This window comes from Ursus arctos, unplaced genomic scaffold (assembly GCF_023065955.2).
Source record: "Ursus arctos isolate Adak ecotype North America unplaced genomic scaffold, UrsArc2.0 scaffold_13, whole genome shotgun sequence".
Taxonomy (NCBI): Eukaryota; Metazoa; Chordata; class Mammalia; order Carnivora; family Ursidae; genus Ursus; species Ursus arctos.
In genome coordinates, this window is record NW_026622797.1 from 49,302,526 (window position 1) to 49,314,634 (window position 12,109).

Here is a 12,109-nt window from a genome sequence, read left to right on the forward strand (position 1 = left end):
GTGCCAGTAACTATCACAATTGTTCAGTTTCCTTTAAAATTATGGGGAGCATTGGAGAAGGATTCAGAATCTGAAAGCTGAACTGCTTAATTTGATACCATTTTGGGATGTTGGAAAGAAGAAATTTTCAAAGTTACTTAACCTAGATTTTTAAACTCAGAGTTCACATGAGATAACATTATGAATACAATACTAAATTACAGAGTGTAATATCAGTATTTTTGTTTTCTAAATTATTAAATAATTTAAGTAATGGTGAGAATTATGCATATAAACGGGCGCCTGGGTGGCTCAGTTGTTAAGTGTCTGCCTTTGGCTCAGGGCATGATCCCAGAGTTCTGGTATCAAGCCCCACATCAGGCTCCTCCACTGGGAGCCTGCTTCTTCCTCTCCCACTCCCCCTGCCTATGTTCCCTCTCTTGCTGACTGTCTCTCTGTCAAATAAAGAAATAAAATCTTTAAAAAAAAAGAAAATATATGGAAGATGAGTTGTTAAACAAAGACCTATATAATTATATTTAATTATGTTTATAAATATTGTGTTGACTTTCTGTGTTACGTAATACTATTTAAATATCAGTTGTCATTGGCAACGGGAAGGGCTTTTGTAACAGTGGCCTGTTGGTAAGACAAATGGTAAATGAGAGCAGTTGGAGATGGAAAAGTGCTTATTAGTGGGGCACTTGGATGGCTCAGTTGGTTAAGCGTCCAACTCTTGGTTTCGGCTCAGGTCATGGTCTCAGGGTCGTGAGATCAAGCCCAGTGTTGGGTTCCACCCTCAGTGTGGAGTCTGCTTAGAGTTTCTCTCTCCTTCTCCCTTGGCCCCTCCCCTGCTCTTCTTTCTCTCTCAAATAAATAAATAAATCTTTTTTTTTTTAAGTGCTTATTACTTTATACATTCTTTACATCCTCGACTAAGAAAAGTTTGGGAGATTAAGCTGTAGGTTCCATCCTGGTTATATATTTATGGTAAATAAGTGGACTGGGTGAGTGGCAAGAATTGATCCATTTTGATTATAGAAAACAGGCCACATCTGACAGGAGCCAGAGAGCAGTGTGTGGTGTTAGGGCTAAAGGATCAGTCTCAGAGGCAGACAGATCTGGGTTTTCTGCTCTGGCTCCACTGCTTATTAACTATTTTGCCTTGGGCCAGTTATATAATGTTTCCTAGCCTTGATTTTCTTATGTTTAAAATGGAATAATCATTTCTATTCTCATTGAATTGTTGCAAAGAGTAAGTCTATAGTCTATACTCATTAAGTATCTCTTACATCATTAGTTAGCGATAGTGCGGAAAAAATTTTTTTCCTTCTCTGAATTTTATTTTGGTGTTTTTGAGTGTGTTACAAATCATGCAGCAGGGGAATTGCTGCCAAGACAGTCATGGTGTGGCCGTTGCAGAGCCATGTTGCTCCAACTATTCCATAGATCCAAATGTACGTTCATGCTGAGTGAATTTTACTTGTGAAGATGATAGAGATACTATTTTAGGGAGAAAATAATTTAAGAATTGTTTAGTACTGGCCTTGCTATGGTATAAAGCATTTATCTACATACTTAAAGCCATATTAAATATATAAGAAATTGCCTACTTTTTTAATATGAGAAAGTCATTCTAATAGTTAAGAATGTACTAATTTGATACATTTCTTATTTTAACATGCTGCATAGTCCAAAAGAAAATGAGTAAAGGAAGTTATTTTAGGTTATCATGTATGTGATGGAGCTCTGCTAGTTACCGGAGATACTGATGTACAAGACAGTGTCAGTCTTCAAGAGTTTATAGCTAAGTAGAGATCCTTATAGTATAAGATAAAAGATAAGTGAAGTAGATGAAGATAAGGATTGCCTGGTACTTGAAAATATTTTCTTTACAGTAAAGTTTGTTTTAAGTCAAAGCATATGTATAATATTTATAGTCTAGAGAGCATAGAGGTCAATAGTATGTTTAGCAAGAATGCCACTGAAGACTAAGCAATTCCTTCAGTGTCATTGGTATAAGCTAAATAAAAGTAACAAAGGGAAATGGGAAAAAAGATTATTAAAAAAAAGGAAGAAGAAAACGTGGGTTAGTGGGGGCTGGGGATGGTAAGTAGGAAAAAGATGTTTGATGGGAAATGTGGATAATGCTTCAGGTATCAGTAGAGCTTTTTGACCCTTAGAAATCAAAGGGGCCTTCAGACTTACCTGGTTGGAATGATACTGGGATATAATGATAGAGCCTTCAAAATGTTCCTGAGTCACAAGCCACTACAGTCACAACTTCCTGAGCTTGCTGACTCTTAAACGCAGTGTGTGGTGAATCTGTGCTTGTGTTTAATCCACTTAGTAAAACAAAGTACATTTTTGATTTTTGTTTTAGTGTCTTTGCAAGATATAACAATGAGGAAAGCTTTCCGGAGTTCTACAATTCAAGATCAGCAGCTTTTCGACCGCAAGACTTTGCCCATCCCGTTACAGGAGACCTACGATGTTTGCGAACAGCCGCCGCCTCTCAATATACTCACTCCCTATAGGTCAGTGGGCTAAGCGATACGAAGGCTGGCTGGGTATTGCGGACCTGCAGTCCAATCAGTAGCAGTCTACCTTTAAATGCTAAATCCCCAAACACTGTTTACGTCACTGGGCTTTTCACCAGCACGGAGAACCCTCCTCATCCACCACCTTTAGAAAACTTGCTTTATTCACTAGGCGCGTTCTCAAGATTCTGGCATACAAAAGACAAGACTTACTCAAGGGAGTTGTTTTGAGAAGTGTTATTAATCAAAGCCAGTGGCAAACTTACTAATATGAAGGGGCAAGGAGTTACTATCTTTTTAATGTAACAGCTGGTCAGATGAAAAATAAAAAATGAAGGGCTCAAAATTCCATCATGCTAACAAAATTAATATCATTTTGGTTTGTTCATGCCTACTCTTGATCTTATGCATTAACTTTTTACAAAACGCATATGTGGTATCTATTTTAAATTTTTTTTTTACCATTTAAAATCTCGAATTCCTCAGGCTTTCTTTAGGGGTACTTCCACATGATTTATTAAATGAGTAATTTAAGATACACAACACATATCCTGAATAAAATGGTATTCAGATATTTATTTGAAACTGTTTTGTCAGTATGCAAGTCATTGGGTGAAAATAACTGTTACTACTAGAATGAGTTTTAAAGGATATTTTTAGGGTTTGGTGAAATAATAAGCAAATTAGAGTATTGGCAGAAACCCTGTGTAATTTCTCTATTCTAAATGATATTATTGTCTTTTATCTTTGGCAGAACCTTTTGTAACTATTGGAATTTCCCAAAGGACTTTTAGAAAAGTTGGTATTCAGCACAAGTTAGGGATGAAAATTGTCCAGCTGTTCTTCAGATTAGTAACACCAACTCTGAAAAACACCTGGTTTTCCATTTTCCTTAGTTTTTTTTGTCTGATTTGTGAGAAATACTTTATTAATGCAGCATTCTAATTTATTTTGTCAGTATTTTTACACATGCTATATTTCATTAATGTAAGAGAAAAACATTTAGTAAAATTATTCTGATTGCCTCTCTAAGTCTTACTGATGTATGTTTTAATTGATATTTTACATTTCAGAGATGATGGTAAAGAAGGTTTAAAGTTTTATACCAATCCTTCGTATTTCTTTGATCTATGGAAAGAAAAAATGTTGCAAGATACAGAGGATAAGAGGAAGGAAAAGAGGAAACAGAAGGTATTACAAGAGATTCAAAAAATTGAAGTTAGTTTTCATGTATTTGTGTTTTGTTGCATACAGAGAACTTTATTAAGCTTGTATCTTGACAGTTTTATACTGAAGTCTTTATAAGCACACAGGAAGATCACAGTCTAATGGGGGAGCAGATGAGCAATCAGATTATTATAATATGGTATGATAAATGCCATACCAGAGGTATGTGTAGAGGGTTTAGGTAGCACAAAACAGCACCTGCTTTAGCCAGAGGACAGGGTTGGCAAATACTTTCAACAAAGCTTATAATAAATATTGCAGGACAAATAGGAATTAAGTGGACCAGAGAAGAGCAGAGCATTCTGGCAAGAAGAGACGAAGGAATATTGTGCAGATATTGGCAAAGTAGATTAAGCTATATTTTCTTACCACAGATCATATCCTAAATGTTTTGGAAAGATTATTATATTCTCACTAAATTCCTGTTATCTGTCTGCTGTGTTGCCATTTTCTACTTTGTAATAAAATTCACTTGGATCTGCTTTATTCCATGTTGATGATAACTGGAAATAAAGGAGGAGGAAGCAAAATTGGGATTTAGGCAGAATTATGAAGGAGGCAAAATCTGTTTTCATCATCCCTCTGTTTCTCTTGTAACTCTCTCTCCTCTCCTCCCTTTCCCCCATAATGCCCTCATGTTACTATTTTCTGTACTAGACAGTATCCCGGTGCTCTAGCCAGAGTTTACGAACAGTGACTGGCAGCTCAGATTATGCCTGCCGCCAGTGTTTTGTTTGACAAACACAGTGGTTTTAAAATTCTTGAACTAGAAAGCCTTGGGTGGACATGCCTATTTTTTCATTGCAATCCCCATCTTACTCCTGACTTCTTCATTCATGTATGTGTTCTGCTTGGCCCCTTTGGGCATTGGACTTTGTTATACCAACCCTAGACCACTCTATGCTTTCTCCCACAATTTGAATTATTTTGTGTTGTATTTTTTGAATACCCTGTTTTCTGTTGAGTGACACAGTTTACTATGGGTTAATTGGATAATTGTATTGGCTAGCTAATTTGTCACTTTCCAGATTACAAAGCCTTAATAATTAATTTTCAGGCTATGGTTAGAGTTAGTGCCATTAATGGTAGAAATTTCACTCATTATAGCAAAAACTAATAGATGTGGGGGCAGAGTTGGTGAATCTTTTTTCATCTGAAAGGACTTTCTGACCTCAAATTTTATTATTTAGGCATACTATTTTTATCTGGTGCATCAATTCAAATTAGAGGTTAAAAAAACATGACAAGAAACTGGGATTGCAAGCAAGCTAGCTAAGATTTAATTCTGAATGTACAAATGAACTGTCTCTGTGTTACTTTAACTATATTATGATGGCATGTCTTTTTCAGTATTAATGGTAGAATTTTATTTTGATTGTTATAACTTCTTTTTAAAAACTTAGCAGTTCAGCATTTGGCTTTGTTTCAATACATCTGTTATAGCAGAAAAATCTAGATCGTCCTCATGAACCAGAAAAAGTGCCAAGAGCACCTCATGACAGGCGGAGAGAATGGCAGAAGCTGGCCCAAGGTCCAGAGCTGGCTGAAGATGATGCTAATCTCTTACATAAGCATATTGAAGTTGCTAATGGCCCAGCCTCTCATTTTGAAACAAGGTTTCTTTTCTTTTATTTGTTTTTTAACAAAATTAATGATAAAATACTGGCTTTATTTCTATTATCTGTGCCTCTTGAGTCTTAGGTCCTGAACCGTTGAACCAGCAGACCCTGCTTTAGCTATAGAAATAATTTTGAAACCCTGATCACTGTGAGCCTACTAAAGTCTGATCTTGGGCAGGTCGTTTTCATACCTAGATTTTAATTTTGTCATCTATAGAAAGAGGTGGTTGGAATAGATGATTTTTAGGGTTGTTTTAGCTTTCATATGAAGTGTCAGTGCTCTCTCTCAATATTTCAGGCAGAGTCTGCTAGAATTTCATAATAGAGGAATGGGGTCTAGAATTTTTTTGAAGTATTACCAATTCACTACATATAAAATAGGAGCTGAGAAAGGGTAATATTTTGTTCCTTTTTCTTTTTCCTGACTCCTTTCTATGCCACATCTCCCACCTGAGTTACATCGGGACTTTTAAACAAAATTACTCATCCCCTCTTGCAGAACTATAGTATCGGTCTTTTTCCTTTCTCAGTAGCCATGGCCCCATCTAAGTAATATGCTACCCTATCTAAACATTGCACTAGCATTCTCTCTGTAAAGGAATTTGTGTATAGTTGAAGGAGTATAGTTATTGTTATATATATTATAGTTAATGATTTTTGAATGGAAACGAGCTTAAAGTTTTCTTTCGAATAATACATGTAAATTATTAGGCTAATATCTTGGCCGGGTTTAGGAATAAGATATATGTAAGATACTATTTATATGCATTACTGAAAGAAAAAGACCAAAAGAATTAAGATTTAATTTAAAAAGTAATCCATAGATAAACACTTTCTTCTACTACTGTTAAGTAATTATGGTATTACCTGACGCAGTAGTGTAAGTAAAATACAGTTGATCCTTGAACAATGTGGGAGTTGGGGGCACCAATCCCTTGTGCAGTCAAAAATCCACATGTACCTCTTGACTCCCCAAAAACTGAACTATAATAGCCTAGTTGACTGGAAGCCTTACTGAGAACGTAAACAGTCATTTAACACATATTTTGTATGTTATCTGTATTATATACTGTATACTTATAATAAAGTAAGCTACAGAAAAAATGTTAAGAAAATCATAAAGAAAATACATTTACAGTGCTGTACTGTAGAAAAAAAAACCTCATATATGTGGACATGTTCAGTTCAAACCTGTGTTCAAAGTCATCTGTATTTTCTAACTTACTTTGTGTACATTCATCCCCAGCACGCACTACAATCAGTAAATATTTATAAATCTAAAATTTTACTTAAATCTGATCTTAAGTCACATGTTGCTTTGTTACTCAGTTCTATTTTCTGAGTACCCTACCACCTGTAAAAACACCAAAAAGACAAAACCATGTAGTTAGCCATCTCTGTGATGCTAGTATCATGGAGGGCTTTCTCACTGATAGAAGACATTTAGAAGTCATTTAGGTTCAAGAGAACAATGAGATATCCTGATGGTAGAAAATTCCAGTTTTCGGGGCGCCTGGGTGGCACAGCGGTTAAGCGTCTGCCTTCGGCTCAGGGCGTGATCCCGGCGTTCTGGGATCGAGCCCCACATCAGGCTCCTCCACTAGGAGCCTGCTTCTTCCTCTCCCACTCCCCCTGCTTGTGTTCCCTCTCTCGCTGGCTGTCTCTATCTCTGTCGAATAAAATAAAATAAAATAAAATAAAATAAAATAAAATAAAATAAAATAAAATAAAATCTTTAAAAAAAAAAAGAAAGAAAAAGAAAATTCCAGTTTTCATATTCTAGCTTTTTGTCATTGGCATCATGTTTTAAAGGAAAAAAATGAAATAGAGGCAGATAGCTTTGAACACAATTTGCCAAAAGTTACTTTCTTTTCTTGTTATAAGATTCTATATGTAATACTTTTTATCCTTGTGAATTGAATTAGTATTACATTATAAAATAATAAAATAGCTGCAAAGAAAGATTGCACTGTGAGCAGAATACTTTGTTTTAAAAGTGGTAATAAATTTCTGAAGCTTCTAAGTAGTGGTTAAAATACTGACATTCAAAGGATACATGTTAAATATCTCCTGTAGAACACTTTACTCCACTAGTAATTCAAGAAAAGTACACTGATATTGTATTTTTTTCTTTTTTTTTAGACCTCAGACATATGTGGACCATATGGATGGCTCTTACTCACTTTCCGCCTTGCCATTTAGTCAGATGAGTGAGCTTCTGACTAGAGCTGAGGAAAGGGTCCTAGTCAGACCCCACGAACCTCCCCCACCTCCACCAATGCATGGAGCAGGGGATGCCAAACCCATACCCACCTGTATCAGGTATGTTGGGACAGGCACATGATATTTGTTCTCAGGGGTTGGTAACTTTTTTCTTTAAAGAATGTTGGTAAATATTTTACATTTTGTGGGTATACGTTCTCTGTCACAGCTACTCAGCTCTGTCATTGTTGCATGGGAACAGCCACAGACTATACATAAATAAATGCCTGTTTGTGTTTCAACAAAACCTTATTTACAAAAACAGAGAGCAGTTCAGGTTTGGCCTGTGGGACGTCATTCACCAGCCTCTGATAAAAGCGGACCTGTTCTCGCGGGGAAAATTTAGTGAATGAGCATTTAAAGATTAAAGTGTGTTTCATTTTATTGTGGCTTTATTATCAAGCACATGATGTGCAGTGTATTAATAAAAATTAAGAATTTTTGGAATATGGTAAGGGACTAAGAAATGGGACCCAAAGATGTGATTCTAAGTGTTAATTTGGTCTTATGGGGAATACTCTGAGAATTTGAGAGAAAAGAGGCAATAATCTTTCAGTAAAGCAGTTTTGAAGTTTAATATTGTCCATTGTTATCCAGATTATAAAATTTTTAATAGGTAAATAGAGACCAGCTTTATAATTTTCTTTAAAAAAATCAGCCTTCTATCACTGAGTCATTTGATGTTCCATCCTCAGGAAGGAAGAGAGCCATAAATTTCCTTTTGTGGCTTGTAATTAGTTGTTATTGATTTAACTGAAATGACATATGATGAGTCTTAATAGCTTCAGTATCAGTGCAGCATTGTAATGGCCACAGGTATTGCTGCAAATATTGTAATATGATGAATGTTGAGTCATTATAAAGACTCCTCTTACAGCATAAAATTGAACATTTTTTTTATCAAAGTAAGCATAAAATGCTTGAGTGTATATGACAGGTGCATGGGAGGATGAGACTGTTTAGAATATTACAGACAAAAGCACCACCTACTGATTTTCTTTTTGGTGTATTCCCTTCATCCTGAATTCTTAAGAATTTTTAATTTCTCTAGGAACATGTTAATGCATCTACCCTGATATAATTACTGATAGTCATATCTTTCCTGTGGTTAGTTCTTTCTCTTTTAATAACTTGCTAGGGTTTCTCTTTCATTTCAGTTCTGCTACAGGTTTGATAGAAAATCGCCCTCAGTCACCAGCTACAGGCAGGACACCTGTGTTTGTGAGCCCCACCCCCCCACCTCCTCCTCCACCTCTTCCATCTGCCTTGTCAACTTCTTCATTAAGAGCTTCAATGACTTCAACTCCTCCCCCACCAGTACCTCCCCCACCTCCACCTCCAGCCACCGCTCTGCAAGCTCCAGCAGTGCCACCACCTCCAGCTCCTCTTCAGATCGCCCCTGGAGTTCTCCACCCAGCTCCTCCTCCAATCGCACCTCCTCTAGTACAGCCCTCCCCGCCAGTAGCTAGGGCTGCCCCAGTGTGTGAGACTGTACCAGTTCATCCACTCCCACAAGGTGAAGTCCAGGGGCTGCCTCCACCCCCACCACCGCCTCCTCTGCCTCCACCTGGCATTCGACCATCATCACCTGTCACAGTTGCAGCTCTTACTCATCCTCCCTCTGGGCTACATCCAGCTCCATCTGCCGCCCCAGGTCCCCATGTTCCATTAATGCCTCCATCTCCCCCATCACAAGTTATACCTGCTTCTGAGCCAAAGCGCCATCCGTCAACTCTACCTGTGATCAGTGACGCCAGGAGTGTACTTCTGGAAGCAATACGGAAAGGTAACTTCCTCATGGCCATTAAAAGCATTGCTATGGTAGCATTAGAATCTTTTAAATATTTGACACAATAACGTTTTCCTCACTTATAAACTTTTAGATGATCATATTTTTGCACAAATGGTTTTTAGAAAGGAAAGTTATGTTCAATGTATATTTTAAATCACTTTCCAGAAAATATACCACATTTAATTATCTTATTTTCATACTTTAGTAGGGATTTTTAAAATGTTTATTGAATAAATGAGAAATTAAAAGTATCAGACTTATAAGTTTTAGAAAATTTAGTTAAAACCCTTTATATTATGTTTAATATATACATTAACTCCTTTAAAAATGGTATTTTCTTCAGTGTTAAGGCTGTCCATTTGGTGTATCCGTGACATGTGCTCTTCCAAATGCCTTTATAGAATTAAAGTTCCTCCGTTAGTAACAAAGGAAAGACCTCTCGTATTCATTCGTTTATTCAGCCAGCATTTCCTGGGCACCTCTACTATAAGCCAGGCCCTGACAGTATAGAATGAATAACTGTGCCTTTCCCTCAAGTACTGGGGAGAATAAAACCACAGAAAATATACTCAACAACATTTATTTGACTTTTTGGGGGAGTGCTGAGTAGGGAGGCACAGTAAACCATCATGGCTAAATAAACTGTAGATATTCACTGTGATAGCTGGTAAGTTTGACCAACTAGTTTTACAGATAATGAAAGAATTAATTGACCAAATTAATATGATTCTCAATATGATCGCTTCAAATTCTTTTTAATAGATCTTGCTTTTCATTTTCCTATTAGTATTTCTCACATGTGTTTGATTTTATACTAGAAAGATTAATCATATGTAGTATTTAGTGTTTTAGTTTACAACGAATGCTTCGGTTATTCTATGTCAGGTATTCAGCTACGCAAAGTAGAAGAGCAACGTGAACAGGAAGCTAAACACGAGCGCATTGAAAATGACGTTGCCACCATCCTGTCTCGCCGTATTGCTGTGGAATATAGTGATTCAGAAGATGATTCAGAATTCGATGAAGTAGATTGGTTGGAGTAAGAAAAATGCATTGATAAATATTACAAAACTGAATGCAAATGTCCTTTGTGGTGCTTGTTCTTTGAAAATGTTTGGTCATTCCAGTGTTTTGCTTTCTTTTCCTTATGATAAATAACCCTTTTCCTCCATAATTTTTGATTTCTAAGAAAAATATTAGCATACATTTCAAACTAAATGTTTTACAGTGGCTTATCTTTTTTATTTTTCCCTGAAAAGATAATTTGGTCAAATAAACCACTAAGTATTAAGCATGGACAGCTGTTGTTAGAGTAGCAGATTCAGTTTTTTGATATATCTTAATTGTGCACTTTGTGAATTTTAATTTAAAGAAAGCAACTGAGATTGAAATCTTGAGGGCAGCTGTATCTATTAATGAGCCTTATTCCATTTCCTGATGTTTTAAAAGAAGAAACACTGCCTTGATTATATGAATACACTCAGAAAGTACATTTAGCTAGTAGTATTGAATTCTCTTAAAGGAATGCTTGAATTTTTTTTAATTATTGTTTTACCGTTTTTAAATACTTGCCTTATTTGAATGTTTAGCAGTACCCCCTTCCCACTTATATATTGTGTGGTACGATTTTGCTTGCCTATAAGAGTTTAAAAAATTTCCATGTGAAATACTCTGACATAAACATACATGTAACTTACATTAACTGTTAAGAATAACAGTCCGATTTAATAAATGGCTCATTTTAAAGGTTCATGGGTGTTGCTCTTTGAATAAAACTATTTCTGGTAATTTATCAAATTTATATAAAGTAGGCTTTTAATACATAATCATAAGCAAAAAATTTTAAAACCACTTAAGCTATATAATTTCCTCTTAATTATACAGATTCATGTTGTCTAGTATGTAAGGTAGCTTTTATATTATTTTTTCCTAAGTTCACAAAATCAGTATTTTTCAACTTCTTATGCTCTTAAATTAAAATCTCAATGTGCTAATTTCAACACACCTTGACCAGTTTAACAGCATTCTTGAAATTTTATTTTGCAATGAAAAAGTGAGTTAATGTTTACACAATCTAGATTTAAGGATGGAGGGAAAGCAGCATTAATATTAGATTATTTTATGTGAAGTTTTTGTAGTTGGACTGTAAAAGTGACTACAGTCTTCATCCTTTTACAGTGCAATTTCTAGCTCCTCCTATCAAGAAATGGGTTCTTTTCCCACCCCACCTTGGATCTGAGTGTTGCTGAGACTTGTTCTAGCCAGTAGCATTGTCTCAGGTTAAGCTCAGGGTAGCCTGCTAGATCAGAAACCTCATATAGAGAGCTGTGCCAAGTGAGACCATCTTAGACCAGCCAAGCACAAGCTCACCTGCTGGCCGGCTATAAACAGATGAGCAAGGCTGGCTAAGATTAGCCCAGCTCAGAAGAATTGTTCAACTGACCTATAAATTTATGAGCAAAAGAATAATGCTTATTGTCCTACACCTAAGCTCTGAGATGGATTATTTCACACAGCATTAGTACAACAATAATAGATAGCTGATAGATAACTTCATAAATTCGGGGGTTATTTAGGTAAATAACTAATGACCCGTACTCTTTGTGGAATAAGAATGAGGAACTAAGTTCCACTGTGGCAATAGTTCGGGCATTAAAAAAAAATTTCCTAATAGCTCTAATTAACAAAAG

The 12,109-nt window shown here is 36.0% G+C and overlaps 1 protein-coding gene across 3 annotated transcripts in view; it reads left to right on the forward strand.

Annotated features, from left to right (window-relative positions):
- The window catches only part of WASF1 (WASP family member 1), a 67,240-nt gene extending 56,071 nt beyond the window's left edge, over window positions 1-11,169 (forward strand). For all 3 annotated transcript variants that reach the window (XM_057311147.1, XM_048226132.2, XM_057311148.1), the window contains 6 exons: window positions 2,363-2,516; window positions 3,593-3,710; window positions 5,190-5,362; window positions 7,508-7,687; window positions 8,785-9,413; window positions 10,305-11,169. In XM_057311147.1, coding sequence (XP_057167130.1) covers window positions 2,363-2,516; window positions 3,593-3,710; window positions 5,190-5,362; window positions 7,508-7,687; window positions 8,785-9,413; window positions 10,305-10,462 — 1,412 coding nt within the window. In that variant the 3' untranslated portion in view covers window positions 10,463-11,169. The remainder of the gene's footprint in view (window positions 1-2,362; window positions 2,517-3,592; window positions 3,711-5,189; window positions 5,363-7,507; window positions 7,688-8,784; window positions 9,414-10,304) is intronic.
- The last annotated feature ends 940 nt before the right edge of the window (window positions 11,170-12,109 follow it).